This window comes from Phalacrocorax aristotelis, chromosome 10 (assembly GCF_949628215.1).
Source record: "Phalacrocorax aristotelis chromosome 10, bGulAri2.1, whole genome shotgun sequence".
NCBI classification, from domain to species: domain Eukaryota; kingdom Metazoa; phylum Chordata; class Aves; order Suliformes; family Phalacrocoracidae; genus Phalacrocorax; species Phalacrocorax aristotelis.
The window spans coordinates 1201077-1215644 of NC_134285.1; the positions used below are offsets into that span (position 1 = coordinate 1201077).

At 54.8% G+C, this 14568-nt stretch overlaps 1 protein-coding gene across 3 annotated transcripts in view; it reads right to left on the minus strand.

Moving 5' to 3' along the window:
• The window catches only part of PRKCB (protein kinase C beta), a 132571-nt gene that overhangs the window by 38824 nt on the left and 79179 nt on the right, over positions 1-14568 (minus strand). For all 3 annotated transcript variants that reach the window (XM_075104588.1, XM_075104587.1, XM_075104589.1), the window contains 4 exons: positions 10919-11075; positions 10402-10536; positions 8092-8188; positions 2170-2316 (listed from right to left, as the gene is read on the minus strand). In XM_075104588.1, coding sequence (XP_074960689.1) covers positions 2170-2316; positions 8092-8188; positions 10402-10536; positions 10919-11075 — 536 coding nt within the window. The remainder of the gene's footprint in view (positions 1-2169; positions 2317-8091; positions 8189-10401; positions 10537-10918; positions 11076-14568) is intronic.

The following is a 14568-nucleotide window of genomic DNA, read 5'->3' on the forward strand; positions in this document are numbered from 1 at the left end:
GAGGGTCACGCTGCGTCCTGGGGCTGAGCACACCGAGCCGGGACTACACATGCCCAAACCCCTGTCGCTGAGCTATTTTCCAAACCAGAGCTATTTTCCATCCCTAAACCTTGATGCCTGGCTCTGTGGGGACCTCCATCTGCCGGCTCACTCTCTGGAAAGTAGACTGCATTCTTTTCTTCTTTTTTTTTTTTCTTAATTGGTGCAGAAAATCTGATATTTAACTTGATTTATTCCTGTAATATACAGTATTTGTTTGGGAATGCTCCAGTGTAATAACTGGAGATACTCTGGTGCTGGACATAGAGAAAGCAAGTTTATTAAACTCCACCAAGGTCAATTGCAGGTACTCCTGACCCTGGACAGCCACAGCGGTGGAGAGAGAAAAATACTACCCAGTACATCTGAGCTACTGATGCCAAAGAGTTAATGAGCTTACGCCTGAGACAAACACTGACTAAACCAGTGTGATTATACTCAAAGAGCTCTCTCAGCCTGCTCAGCAGCAGGGGCTGGGAGGAGGGAGGCTGGCAGCACGCAGCCAAGCGCAGGAGCAGGCGGTGCCAGCCCGGAGGACGCCGCTGCCTCGGGCACGACCGGCTGCTGGGCACGGCAAGGGCAGGGAACCGGCCGGGAGCCCGGACCCGAGAGCCGGGCTGCCCTCCTCGCCAGCCAAGCGCCGCACGGCACGGACCTGTGCACCTCTGCCTGGCTCCTTCCGAAGCACCTGGCACCTCCGTGTAAGAGCAAACCCAGCAGGCAGGGAAGCGTCCGCTGCAGCCGGGCGCCCTCGGCGTCCCCGTGCCGCGGGACGAGGGCAGCGCGGGGGAGCGCTCCCCGGTGAGGCGCAGGCACACGTGAGGGCGAGGCTGCATCTCGCCGTAGAAGCCAGCGTGCTGTTTTAATAAGCGCTAATTAGCATATTTATAACATTCTGTTCCAGGGAACAGTTTCTGTCACACATTCCCTTATATAAGCCCTGATGCCGACTGAAGGGTTTGCTAATGTTTCTCAAATTAAAAGAAGGGGGGGGGAAACCACAACTACAGAGTTTCCAGATGCCAAGCGTAGACTTTAAAAGGAATTAGATGTCGGGAGGGAGAGAAAACGGGGCAAAAACAATGCGGAAACGGGGGTACGTACACGGTACTGAGCGGCACCGGCGCAACGCACGGGGCTCTCCTGCTCCCCTACATCGCCACCCCGCAGCACAGGTGCAAAACACAGAGCAACGGCCGCCTCCTCCCCGGCGGCGGCGCTGGCAGGGGAACCGCAGGCCGGTGCTCTGGACGCTGGGGACCATCAGCGGCTCCCTGCTCTCCTCCTGTCACAGATGTTTCAGCGGATCTCTAAGCTCTCCACCTCTGGAAAGGGAGCAAACACCCGTCCAGGGGGGCTGGGACCTCCCGGAGCTCAAACGCCAGCGGCAAAAGTCTGGGGGAGGGAGCGGGCGCCAGCTGTGAAAGGCAGGTTCGACCCGCGTGCGCAGCAGGCGAGGGGTGGGCATCGCCCCCCTGGCTGTCTCTCCTCGCCTCCGCTGCCCGGCCGAGAGATGCGCCCAAAGGCAGAGCAACGTTCCCTGCAATTAAGGCAATTCTGCAATCAGAGCAGCGTCAGGCCGTCCATCGCGCCGGCAAACGCCGCGCCAGTGCGTGGCCACCGCAGTCCACCTTCCCGCCCGCTCCGGGCTGTGAAGCCCAGGCGGCCACCCGAGGACCGGCGTTTCTAATGGAAGTCATGACAAAGTTGGCAAAACCCCAAGAAAAATCAAGACTTGAAGTCACATAATTGCCAGAAGAATGAAATTCTGTTACGACTCATAACTGGCCTGGAAAGCTAATTAAAATGTTCATGTATATCTGTAATCATTAAAGAAAAAAATGGCGGAATAAAAAAGAGCTTTAAAGACACAGTATGCACCCCACTTCCCCCAAAAAAATGTCTGATTTTTGTGACGGTCTGAGCAGACACCTCAGGCCTTCATCGCGGTGGCACAGCCATCCCACAGTCTGGGAGGGAGCCAACGAACCGGGCTCCCATTACCGTGACACCAGTGCTCCCAGGCAGAGCAAGGGCAGATCACGCTGGCACACAGGCGGCCGCAGCTCGGAAACGCCAGAAACGCGGGCGTTCGACACAGAAAGCGCAAGGGCGTGTGTTGTACCGCACCTTCCCAAAGCTTCCTTTTCCCAGCACCATCAGGAAATTGAAATCCGAAAGTTTCATCCGATCTCTGCTCCCGTTGTTGTCGAATTTAGAAATGGCATTTGTTGTCTTCTCGTCCGCAGCCTTGGACCCCGTTCCAATCTTGGCTCTCTGCAAAGATGGAGAAGGGATGGGGAGAAAAGAGAAAAAATTACTGAAAACAGGGTGGAGGAAGGTCATTATAAAACCAGCCAACATTCCTGAAATCCCACCTTAATGAACTCTTTTCCCGGTCAAACCCTACCCTGAGCTACGGGAACCTTTTCCATAAGCACGACAGGGACAGCACCAAGAAGGGCACTGGAGACATTATCAGCTTCAACACATTGCACTGTTCAGCTGGTTCCCAGTTAATCTCTGCGAGAGCAACTGGGAACCGCGTCTGCCCGTGATGCCGTTCCCCCTCGCCCCGCAGCCGGCGGGACACGGCAGCCTGCGTGCCCGGGATGCTACCCCGTAACGCGCTCTAGGTCATCCAAAGTATAAAACAGAGGCTTAAATAAGCTTTTTCTTCTCAAAGCTGACTTCTGTCTCTCACCTCACCAGAAAGGGTCAGGTGGATGTAAGTATATTAAGATAAAATACAGGACTTTTTATCCAGCTCCACCTCCGTTACTATCCGATATCGAAGAGAACTGCACTCCCGGGCCAGTTCAGGCTGAACGCAGGAAGCTGCAGACCCATTTTGAACAAACCAGAAGAGAAAGCACTCCTCCTGCATCCCCAAGCATATCGCGTGAGCCGCTGCAATCACAATTGCTTATTAAGGAGCCTCACAAACCCCCACGTTTTTAAACCCAAAATCTCATCGGTGGCTCGGCACCTCGCCATTGGTCCAGGCGCTATCTAATTTGCTGAACCACAGTTTATAAAAGCTATCTCACAATTTATTCGGTTTTAATTTTTAGAAATATGTGACAGTGTAAGGCTTGCACTGGGCTCAGTCTAGCATGAAATTCCATTAACCCGATTCCAGCAGTTCAATTTGGCTGCTGCTCGCCGCTCCTCCAGATAGGAGCCTCACAAGTAATCTCAGAGCCTTGGCTGCTGCTAATTGGTTCTTGCAAGGTTCTCCGTGCTGCAAAATTCTCCACTCAAGGTCACCTGCAGCACCTACAATCATCTGAAAAGCTCCTGCACTGAAAACTAAAGGAACGGCCTCGAGAATTTGCAAACGTCAGCACTGCTAACGCTGCTCTGCCCCAGGGAGGAGGCTGAAATCATTCAGCAGCCCAATATCTGCTCCCGCCGCGAGCAGAGCGCAGCCGGGGCACGCCTGCTTGCCAAGGGGAAAAGGGCGTGCATCGGCGAGGAAACGAAGTCACCTCTCCCGAAGCACACGGGTTTTCCCTCACCGTAGTCTTCAGGCTTTCACAACGTCCCAGAAGAAGGGGATGCCCAGCCAGAGCATCTTCACTTCGGCTCAGGCGACAAACGGCAGCTCCGGCACCGACCGAAAGCTGCGCCTTGAACTTGGCCGAAGAGGGATCCAAAGGCGGCAACCGACCGGGAGCAGCCTCTGCGTCTCCACGGAGCCAGCCCGCGATGTGCAGCTTCGCCTTCGGCAGCCCTCACCCTACCGTATTTCAAAGCGGTCCCCAAAAGAAAGGTGCGCTTATCAGCAGGGAAAATAGTCTTATTCTGTGAAAGCTTCCGAAATACTCTATCACAGCTGAAAAACAATCTTGTCAGATCAGATCTCACGCTAAATTAACCTCTGTGAAAACAAGCCGTAATAAAATTCAAGGGCAATATTACGTTTCCATTAAATGGCACCCGACAGCACACCTCTGCTTCAGGCGAGCCCCTGCTCTCCCGCACGCCGCAGCCCGGCAGCGCTGCGGGCGGCCACGGGACTCGGTGGAACGCTGACCAAAGCGCGGGAGGCTTTCAGTCCAGAGCGGAGGGGAAAAGAGCAACACGAAGAGGGGGGAAGAAGATTTTCGTTCGCTTCATCGCAGCAAACCGTCCAGCTTCAGGCATGGTGTTACCGGCAGCGCCGGCTGACACCCGGGCGAGCACCCGGTACCCACGCGTGGGAGCGACCTCGGGTCCCTTCTGCTGCTCCCGCGTCTGTGTTTGAAGAGGGGCTGCTTCAGCCGCAGTCAGTCTTGCACTTGAGCTGAATTTGCAGCATCACGGTATGTTCACAGGAGACAAGAGGAGGGTATAAACACGACGCGACTTCCCTGATAAAACAGGCTCAGCCTGTAGCTTGGCCAGGAGGGGGAAAGGTCTTTCCAGGAAAGAGCCCAAAATAAGAGCTGGGGACATGTAAAGATCGTCATCCCCGAGTGAAGTGTTACTTTTGCTGTCGAGTGTCTCTAATATCTATCTCTAAGAGAGTACAAAAGCCCTTTAACCTGTTCTTAATACACTCCTGATGCTCACACAATCTCCAGACCTCTTCAAGGTTTGCAACTGGAGCGTGCCAAATATTACTTACAAAAATTTTTTTAAAAAAAGCACTTGACCTTCGTTATCCAACTCCATTTGTCATAGTTAATTTACTACATCTGAATTTATGCAATAGCAGCTGACGTTCACATCTATCAAGCTGTCCCAGCAAGCGGCTGATAAAGACCGAGCAGAATTGGCAGGGGATGTAGTGTAAGGCTTCACGCTGTGCTTTTGTCTCGGGACGCTTTCTTCTCACGCCCAGGACGTGCCCGCTGCAGAGAGAAGGGTGAAAGAAGTGCAGCAGCGGGACCTCGGCCAGGAACGGCACCGCAGGCTGCCACAAAGGGGCATTTTCCCAGCCGGCAGCTCTGCCAGCATCCGTGCGCCCCTGCGTCGCCCGGGCTGACGCCTCACGCCTTTCAGCCGGCTGCTTTGCAACGTTAACTCCACTCAAAGTATAAACCCATCACAGGCGGCTCAACTTTTGTCCCATCGATTTGCGCTGCCCAGGGACAGGCAGGATCAAGCAAGCACTAATGCAGATCGATTGGGGGATTCTTCTTGGTCCTTATCGTCTGACGTGCCGCGACGGCACCCCGGCTGCGTCACAGCCGGGCTCCAGGCGCCCCTCGGGACGCCAGCACAAGCCACCGCTCAGCTGGGCAGCGATGCCTGTCACTGTAACGCTGCCTTGCTCACAACGGAGGATGCACGAGGGGAAGACGCGGCGAGGCGAGGGTACGGATGTAGTCTGGCGGAGTGGAATGACACCTCTGGGCAATGTATTTTCTGATCTGTAGACAACTCATCACCTGAGTTCCACCATACACACCTTTTTAACACCGCTGGAACATCAAGAAATGCAATAAAAGCAGGTAGTTAGCTCTTTATAGAGCTGACAACCGTTGGTCGTACGCCAGCTGTTGTCTTAGAACTGTCTGATTTTCTTGGATATTCAGGAAAGTTATATATAAATGAGATAAATGTGAGATTAAAAAAAAAAGAAGGAGAAAAAGGAACTAACTCTCCAGTCCTGTGCTACAATTATGGAGTTCACGCTGGCAACCATAAGGGCATAACTATTTTATTTTATGCATGGCTCATTTCGTGCAAGTCTCCAGATGTACCACATTCATTCTTCGGGTTCTGGGAAGACTTCAGCTCTACTGAAAAATGGCAACGAGCTATTAATTCAGTAACATCTGGATCAATCATTCGGCAAGAACTTCCATGGTTTATTGAGTAGTAAATAGACATTTCTCCTTGAAGCCTCTTCGGGGAGTTGGACCCAAGCGTCCCTGAAATCTTTCAGAGACTGGCATGGAAACCTCAGCAGCCTCAGCTCACCTCCGCGCAGACCCGTCGTGCTGCCAGGCTCAAAGCGCCAGTGCAAAGCCCCGATGCTCTCTTAGCTGGGCCAGCTCCTCGGGGAAGCCCAGGTGTGAGGAGGCTCCACAGAGCCCTTCTGGCTCCCGGAAATCCCGTATGCCCACATTCCCTCAGAGAAGCCCATCGCTTTTATGTCCTTTGCTTTTCACAGGCACCAGCAGCGCCTTCCCCGAGCGGGCATTCTGCACTTCCACCGCACGGGCCGGCGCCGGCGGCAGCGCCGGACCCCGCACCCCGCTGCTCCCTTCGGGCACCACGGCTCTCCCCTCAAAGCCACGCTCAGACCAGGCACCGTCACTCCTCTGACCTTTGCTGTCACTCGGCCGTGCCAATCAGCCCGCAGTTAATCAGCACAGACTCCACTCTTGGTTCATGGGGTTACCCCACCGTCCGGGCAGCACGAGCAGTGCTTCGCACCACGGGAAGGACGGATTAGGCTATTGAAAACTAAATCCCTGGCTCGTACGTATTCCTAGTGCTCCAGGCTGACACCTCGAGCAGCCCCGGCAGCGTTTGTCGGTGGCGCCCCGGTGCAAAGCGCCGTCAGGGATCGCCAACACCACGTACCAGCTCACCCAGCCGCCACCCGCTCGCGAACCCAGCCCGGTCCCGGTGCACGAGGCAGGGCATAGAGGCTGCCACAACGTTTAACGGCTAAGAAAGGGTTTCTTTCTGAGATTAGCTCCAAATCCAATTACATTAATATCGTAATTTATCTTAATTATATTAATTCATAATCAGCAGCATGACAGAAAAAACAAGACGAACAAATCCTATTATATGGCACCTCCGAGCGAGGGGAGGGCTGCTGCGCCGACGACACGTGCGCGGTTACCTCAGGTCACCCTGGGACACCCAGGATCTTCATCCCTCTCTACCTGGCATATAGTGCTGGAAATGCATTAAATGAAGTCTCTCCTTATTTAGCCACGCTATACTCACTTTGGCAAATGCAAATTGTGAATTACGTAAACCCTAACGGGAAGACAGACACGGCCTGAAACAACGCAAAGGAAAGGGGGATGTTTGCAACGCTGCTTTCTTTGCAATAAGAAGAAATAACCTCCTAAAAATAACGGACCTTCAGGCTCCTTCCTACCTGCAGGTAGCAGAGGCAGGGGATCAAGCACAGTCTTAGTGGAGCACACGGCACAAAGCAAACCTTACACAAAACTGTGCACTGTGCAATATTCTCTGTCGTATTTTCGGCTTAAGTGCCAGAGAGTCATTTTCATCTCTCTCATCTCCTCACCCGGCGGGGGCGACTGCTCCCTTTCCCCGCAGATCCACGACCTGCTTCTATCACACGCGAGGTCACAGACACGTACGTGCAGACGAGCGCATCCCAGAAGGGCGAGATGGGCGGCTCATTCCGCGTGCTACGATCAGAAACCACCCTGTCGATGCCGTCACAAAACTGCGCACGAATGAACCCCACGCTCCCAGCTCCTGGTGTACCTGAACCCTCTTGCCTTAACTTGCTCTGTTGCAAACCTCTGCAAAACAACCCCCTTGGGCTCATCCGCCCCAGCTCCCCGCCACGCCTCGGCCCGCTGCGCCGCGGCTCCTGCCCCCGTGTGCCCCGTGCTGGAGGGGCCGCGGGGCTGCAGCCATCCAAGGAGCGGCCAGGTCCCTGCTCGGAGCACCCGCGGCCCCGCCGGTCTCCCCTGCGCTGGAAGCACCGGCCCGGCGTGGTGACACGACAGCGCTGCAGCAGCAAGGCAGGAACCGCTTACGGAGGCATCACAAACTTGCCGTTCCCAAGTGGATCCTTGGTCGCTATTTAACACAGCCAAACCATTGCTGGAAAGCTGCAAATCTTCAAAGTGACTTTTTTTTTGTTGAATATAAGAGAACAACTTACCTTCTAGAAACACCATTTGAGGCTCGTGCCATGGAGAGCCTCGGGAAGGACCGGCCAAGGGCACGGGTCCCCAGGCGTGGGTGCAAAGCAGGGGGAGGGAGGAGTGAGGCCGTACCCTGCTCCATGCTCCCTGTGCTGCCGGAGGAAAGAGCTGGCAGGGAAAGCCCCTTGCCGAGGGCATGGCAGGCAGGCGGCAAGGAAAAAACCTGGGTTCCCGAGAAAAATCAATTCACCTCAAATTTCTGCCTCAGCTCCTCATTTCCTTCTTCTCCCTCAGGAGGCACCGGGACGTTGAAATACTCCCCCTCCTCCTGGCTCAGCAGCTTAAACCTGGAGGGACACAGCGAGAAGGTCAGGTCAGGATGGCAGGCAGGACCGCTCCCCCCGCTCTGAGCACAGCTCTGCCTCCGCTGGGCCACCATCCAGGTGACCCCTCCCCATGGTTAGAAGAGCCCCCCAAACCTCACCCCCCCAAACCATCCCGCTCAGCAAGCTCCCAGACACGCACCCGAGGGGAGGGTCGTGTCTGGGGTCTCTCGCTGTACTGGGGACCCCAGCCCGGGAAGCACATCCGCTACCTGCCGCGGTGGCCACCACAAAGCCCTGATTTCTCTTCCAAAATATGAGCCTGACCCAAAAACCCACAGACAAAGCATGTCTGCTTTGCCCACGCGTGGACAAGCTCCTTCCCCACCAGCTGCCCCAGGTGCCGAGGCAAGCCGGGCTCCGTGGGGACAGGCGCCGGCAACCCGGAGCTCAAAGCCAAGACACTCACAACAACAACAACAAAAAAAAACAACAGGAAAAAAGTTTAAGCAGCCATGATCAGAAATCATGGAAATCGTTCAGATCTGAGGCGTTTCGCACAGCCGCAGGCAAAGCCTCGGCTCCACGGGCAAAGCCCTCCCGGCAGCCGGAGCACGGTTATCAGCTGGGCGTTATCTACAGAGGCGGCACCGAACCAACAACGAGCTGTTTGCATGATATAGGGACAGGCTCTTCCTTTGAGCTTGTTTTCTCTATTAACTGCAGTTGTTTAGATATGAAATATACATCAGAGCTCCTTCTAGAGTTTATTCTAGCCAAATGCCGTGACAAGGGAAATGACTTAGATCTCCATTTACGTGATTTTTAAAAGGCTGGGGAAACGAGCAGACTGTGGGCTGCATCAGAAGGCAGCAGCGCACCAGCCCCAGCCGACACACGCGCATCCTTACAGGTGACTGGAAATTTGGGGGGAAGCGACAGTTTTCTTCTTTTCCCCCAGAAGAGGAGCTGTGGCTCGGCCAGGGTCTGGTTTGTGGCGAGGCTCACGGGCTGAGCCCTGCCGCCCGCCGACACCACAGCCAGACTCTGCCCGCAGCCCCGCGCCGGGGCGGTTTTCCCTGGCTTTCCCAGGGTTGTTCCGGGTAGGACGAGGGGGACGGCGGCGGGGAGCACCCCCAGCTCTGCCCCGCAAGCCCCGTGTGCCCCATGCCCCGTGGGTGCCCCACAGGGTGCCAGCCCTCCAGCCCACCTCCGCGGGCAAGGGATGCACGGCCTGGCGCTGTGCGGGCAGGCTGGCCCGACTGCCGATTCCTCCTCCTCCTCCTCTCCGTCCTCTGCTTTCAGGGAGACACGCACAGCTTCCGCGGTGGAAAAGAGCGCAGGGTGTTTGCTCAACTTGTGGAATGCAAATTAACAGCGTGCAGGTTTTGGTTTCCAAAAGACATGTAATATCTATTTTCAATTATTACACTTGACATGGAAAGGTAACACCGCTCTCAGGCATTAGTGGCTGGGGAAAAGAAGGGAAATAAGGCGGCATGTGTCCTGCTGGGGGAGATAAAATGGAAATGAAGAGACCCATTCAGTGGGGGTGTTACAGACCCACTGTGTTCATCTTTCGTATGGTAACGAGCGACAGTAATTACACACTTTGGTAGCGTTCCTGCTTCTATTGAGCGGTGCCCCTCAGCGCTGGTTCTGCTAGTCTGCGCGCTACAAAACAGCTCTGCCGCCACGAATCACAGCTCAAAGTGCGTCCCTCAGCCCCGCACCTGCTCGCGGGCTTGCTCTCCCGCGTGCCTGACGAAGCCACGTTGCCTCCCCAGCACAGAAATTAAGGGAATCCAACCAGAAAATGGTGAGAAAGCCTTGCTGTCCTGCAAGGTGATGCACTCCCCCCTGAAGCCTACCTAGCGAAAGCCTCCTGGCCATGAACGCCAGGCAGAGCAGCCCCGGCCCCGTGCGTGCCCGCGGGATGGAAAAGCTCCCCGAGCAGCCCTGCAAGGGACAGGAGGACAGAGGAGCCGACGCACAGGCAGCCCACGCGGGGCACTCGGACCACGTCCCGGCGCCTCCGTCCGCCCCGTGGGACACCCCACGGCCCACCACGGCACCAGCGATTTGCCCCAGACGGCGGCGCCTTACGCGGGAGCCAACGCGGCGGGTGGTCCTTGAGCAGAAGGGTGCTGGTACAGCACAACGGGCTGCCACACGCGCACGAAAAGGTCAGGACTGCTTTTCGCCTCCAGATTTTTTAAAACAATTGCGAATCTTACCATCCATCGACTCCCGACTTCTGCAGCTCAGAAATCCCGAAGGACAAGGAGCCCATGAAATCATTCCTGCTGGTCAGATCCCAGTCCCAAATCTCCACGGACAACCGCCTGTCTTTGTCCGCCTCTTTCAGTTGGCTGGAAGAGAGGAAAGAGAAAGGGATGGTTTTACTCTGGAAGCCACTGCTACAGCTCTACGCCCCTCCACGCTCCATCGGAACAAGGATGCAAAATGAAGGGATGGTCTTCAACGACCATTGAGCGCTCTAATATTTAATTTCCTGACCACATCCATTTCAAACGGAGAAGGCAGAGTTCCTGCCCTGAAATGCTCGGCTTTGATCAGGGCTCAGGGCAGACGTCTGAGCACTTGAGTCCCACTCACAGGAACAAAATGAATTATTTCTCAGCTGAACCAGCTTAACGCCACTGAATAATTAAATCAGAGCAAATACAATCACATTCATTCTTAAGGGCGAGAAAAATTAGTTTACAAGTTTAAACATTTTCTTGTACTTACAATTTAAATGTCTCGTTCCACTCAGGATTCAGGGAGCACTTGATAGTTTTGGTCTTCTGTTTGCTTTCGTTTTTGGGATCAGGGATTAGTTTAAGCTTCACGTAGGGATCTGACAAGCCATTGGGATCCATAGGAACTAGGTTTTTAGCATCTCTTACTGGGGAAGAGAAAAAGGATTAAATTCAGCATTCAAAGAATAAAAACCCAACAATTGACAACTTTCCTGTGTGCCAAGAGTAAGAGTGAAAACAGTGATTAAAACCAGAATTAAAACCGAATACGTGCAGACACAGATGTTACATGAGAAACAACACGCGGTTATCGGTGTAAAGCAAGTACGGCTCTAACGGACAAGGGAGGCTGAAGGATCAATTCAAGAGATTATTTTCACCTTCTGATAGGATGATTTGTTGTTTACTCTCAGGTTTAAACAGTTTAAAGCTGCTTTATTTCCTCTTGCACCTCGGTAAGCAGCATCGCACTGATTTGCACCTTTCTTTTGGGAGAGGCGAGAGCACGGGGATGGTGCAGTCCATGGAGAGCCGGCGCGGCCGCCGGGCTCGGCAGCATCGCCCCGGCTCCGGGGACCGGAGCGTGTCCTCGGGGAGCTCGGGCAGGACAAGGAGCAGAAGAGGGGAGAGCAAAGCTGCGGACAACCTTGACTGCTCATAATCGGATTGCAGCTTTGACAAATTAAATACAATCAGGCCGATCTAAGTCTCTTTCCCTAGATTAAAGTAAAAAAGGGTCTGTCTCCTGGGAGAAGGGTCTTCTCTCCCCTTCAGCCTGAGTAAAGATATCAGAGATAGGAAGTCCAGTGGGACACGATGGAGCACAGCTGTAACCAGGAGGAAAGCTGCCTGCAAGCAAGCCCAGAGCAGACACTGCCTTCCCCTGCAGCCAGCAGGCACAGCTCTCCGGCCCCTGCGGCAGTTCCATCCCACAGGTTGTTTAGGCAGCAGCAGTCCTGTTTTCCCAGCAGGAATAAACACCACAACCCGGGGACCCTGTGTACCGCTCCGAAATCTGCCCTCATCCCCAGGGCAGGTGCTGAGGGGGTTGGGGACATCGGAGCATCCTAAAACAATTCTTTTCATTTTATTTTTTTTTTTAAGTTTGGACATAAATACCAGCTCTGCACTCCGGAGGATGCACAGCCGTTTATTCTGTGGCTTAATTTGGACTCTCAGACAAAATCTTCTGTGGAAGGCTTTGCACCATCCAAGCAGAAAGCCCTGCAATCTGCTGTGTGAAATCTCTAAGTAATGAGTTTAATTTCCAAGGGCCCCACCAAGGCTCTGCACTGATACAGCCGAAATGCCTTCCTCTCCCTCGCCCCTTATCAGAGGAGAAGAATACGTATTTTCTCATCGCTGTTATAAGCTTTTATCTGTGCCTTTTTGATAGGAAGAAAAGTAATCTTTACAACCACTTTCTTGAATTATAAAACACAAAGTGATTTAGGGAAAAGTCCCACAACGGGTCCTGCCAAGGCACCACCTGGCTGGCAACGAGCCCGCGAGGGAAGCAGCCGTCGCAGGGTTTGTAAGCGAACAGCGGGAATCGCTTTTGCTGTTTGCAGGGGTGGGAAGTGCCTCGTAGGGGGAGCCCGGCGCTCCCGCACCCCTGCCCCCAGCCCAGAGCCCTGCCAGGCTTTCCCCCACCACACCCCGTACGCTTCGCACGGCTCCATCCTTAGCTCTTGGTCGGTCTCGCAGCCGCAGGCAGGCGTCCCGCTCCCCGGCGCTTCCCCGCAGGCTCCTGCCTTCACCCGAGCGGGGGGACCGGGGCTCCCTGCCTGCGACCCCTGCGCTGCCACGGCACGGGCAGCGATGCTCCAAGCGCCCTGCTGAACCAGGGCCTCCTAACGGCCTCCCCCTGCAACACTCCTGAGCTTTTACTACCTTTGATTACCTTCCTGGCTTTAAAATTATTATGAAAATGTGCCTTCAACGATCCTGGCCACCTGCAGCACAGGGAGAGCGAGAGCCCTGGGGGAACCTTGCGTCTCCACGCCGAAAGCAGACAGACCACCGGTGCTCGTATCGTGCGGGACCACGTAAATGTGGGGTGTCGCGGTACTGGGCACCGATGGGTGCCCGCCCCAGCGCCAGCACGGGTCCCGCTCCGAGCACCTGGGGCAGGCACGGTCCACGCCGGTGACCATCGCTCCTCACGTGCCCCGGGGACTCCTCACCCTCCCCGTGCCCCGAAACAGAGGGCAACAGCTGCCGCGCGACCATCGGAACCAGCCCGAGAGCTGGAAGGAGCCGCTCGCCGTCAGGACTCGCGCTGGGTGATGTCCCCTTCGAGAGAGAGGATGCAAAATCGTGTCACACTGCATCAACACTCTGACTTTGCTTCATGTTTCACCACCCGAACGGCCAGCGTAACGTCGTCCAGAGACAAATGAATAAGCCTTCATCATTTATCAGGCCATCGTTCACTGCTTTAAGGGACAGAAAAAATAATTCCTGACCCTCACAGTCAATCAGTTTATGCCCTGAAGCATGAGATTTGATTACCTCATGTTATTATCTCAGCATGCAGACCTCAAAATTTCATTAATGGGAATAATTTTATCTATTAATTTAAAAAACCCCAAATGCTTCTGCTTGACCTTAAGTGACTTTCTGACTTCTCAAGCAGAAATCAACAATTAAGCGAAAGAAAAATAAAAACCTTAAGAAGTGCAGCAGCGATACCTCGTGTCAGGAGAAGCGTGCTGCTCTCCAACTGTTCATGGTGTTTCTTTGACAGATAAATTTGATGTAAAATAGTTTTACATCTGTCATATTCTGACAGTTTGGTGCATCATTAAGAAGTAGTAACATCGTTATTAATAGTGATGAGTAAGAATGTTATGATCCCATTTAAAGCAGCCGGCCTTAAATCACTTTGGGTACCAAGCCCACCTACAGCTCCTGGTGCCTGCTGGGGAGAAGCCGCCCTGGATCCAGGCTGCGGCCAGGACGATGCGTGGGTAAGCCCTGGGCTTTGCCGGCTCAGGGGGGGCTTTGGGGCGAGGGCAGTGCCGGCAGCGCCTGCGCACGCTCACGCTCAGAGGGGACACGGGGGTGCCCGTGTGCAAGCGAGCACTTGGCGCCGGCTGCGGCCCCGCAGCACCCGGCGTGCTCCTTCCCGGGCACCCGCGGGCGCCGGGGGCATCACTGCACCGCCGGGATGCCCTCGCTGCTGCGTGCCAGGGCCGGCCCAGGCGTCCCGGACGAGCAACCCTGACTTTACACCAGTTCCTTCCCCCTCTGCCCCTCCGGGCGCGGTTGCAGAACAGCCGCCCTGGTGAAGCCTGGGCAGACCCAGAGCAGCAGCCACAGCACCGGCTGCTCGGCCGAGGCTCTGCGGGGACAGCGATGATGCTGGGGGGGGATTTCTGCGAGGAAGAGCCTCTCCGCTGGCCGGGGGCACTGCAGGGAGGTGCAGTGCTGGCCTGGAGACACCACCCTGCTGCCACGGGAACGAGGTGTCACCCACTCAGCCTTGCAGGGACAGGGCACGTAGCGCTGGCTGAATGATATTTGAATAATTTGTTCTGCAAAATTTGCAGTAGTTCCCAAATAAATTATTCAGACAACATGTTTTAATTACTCAGCCAGCCGTAACTGCAGGAACAGGCTTGGGAAGAGACACTT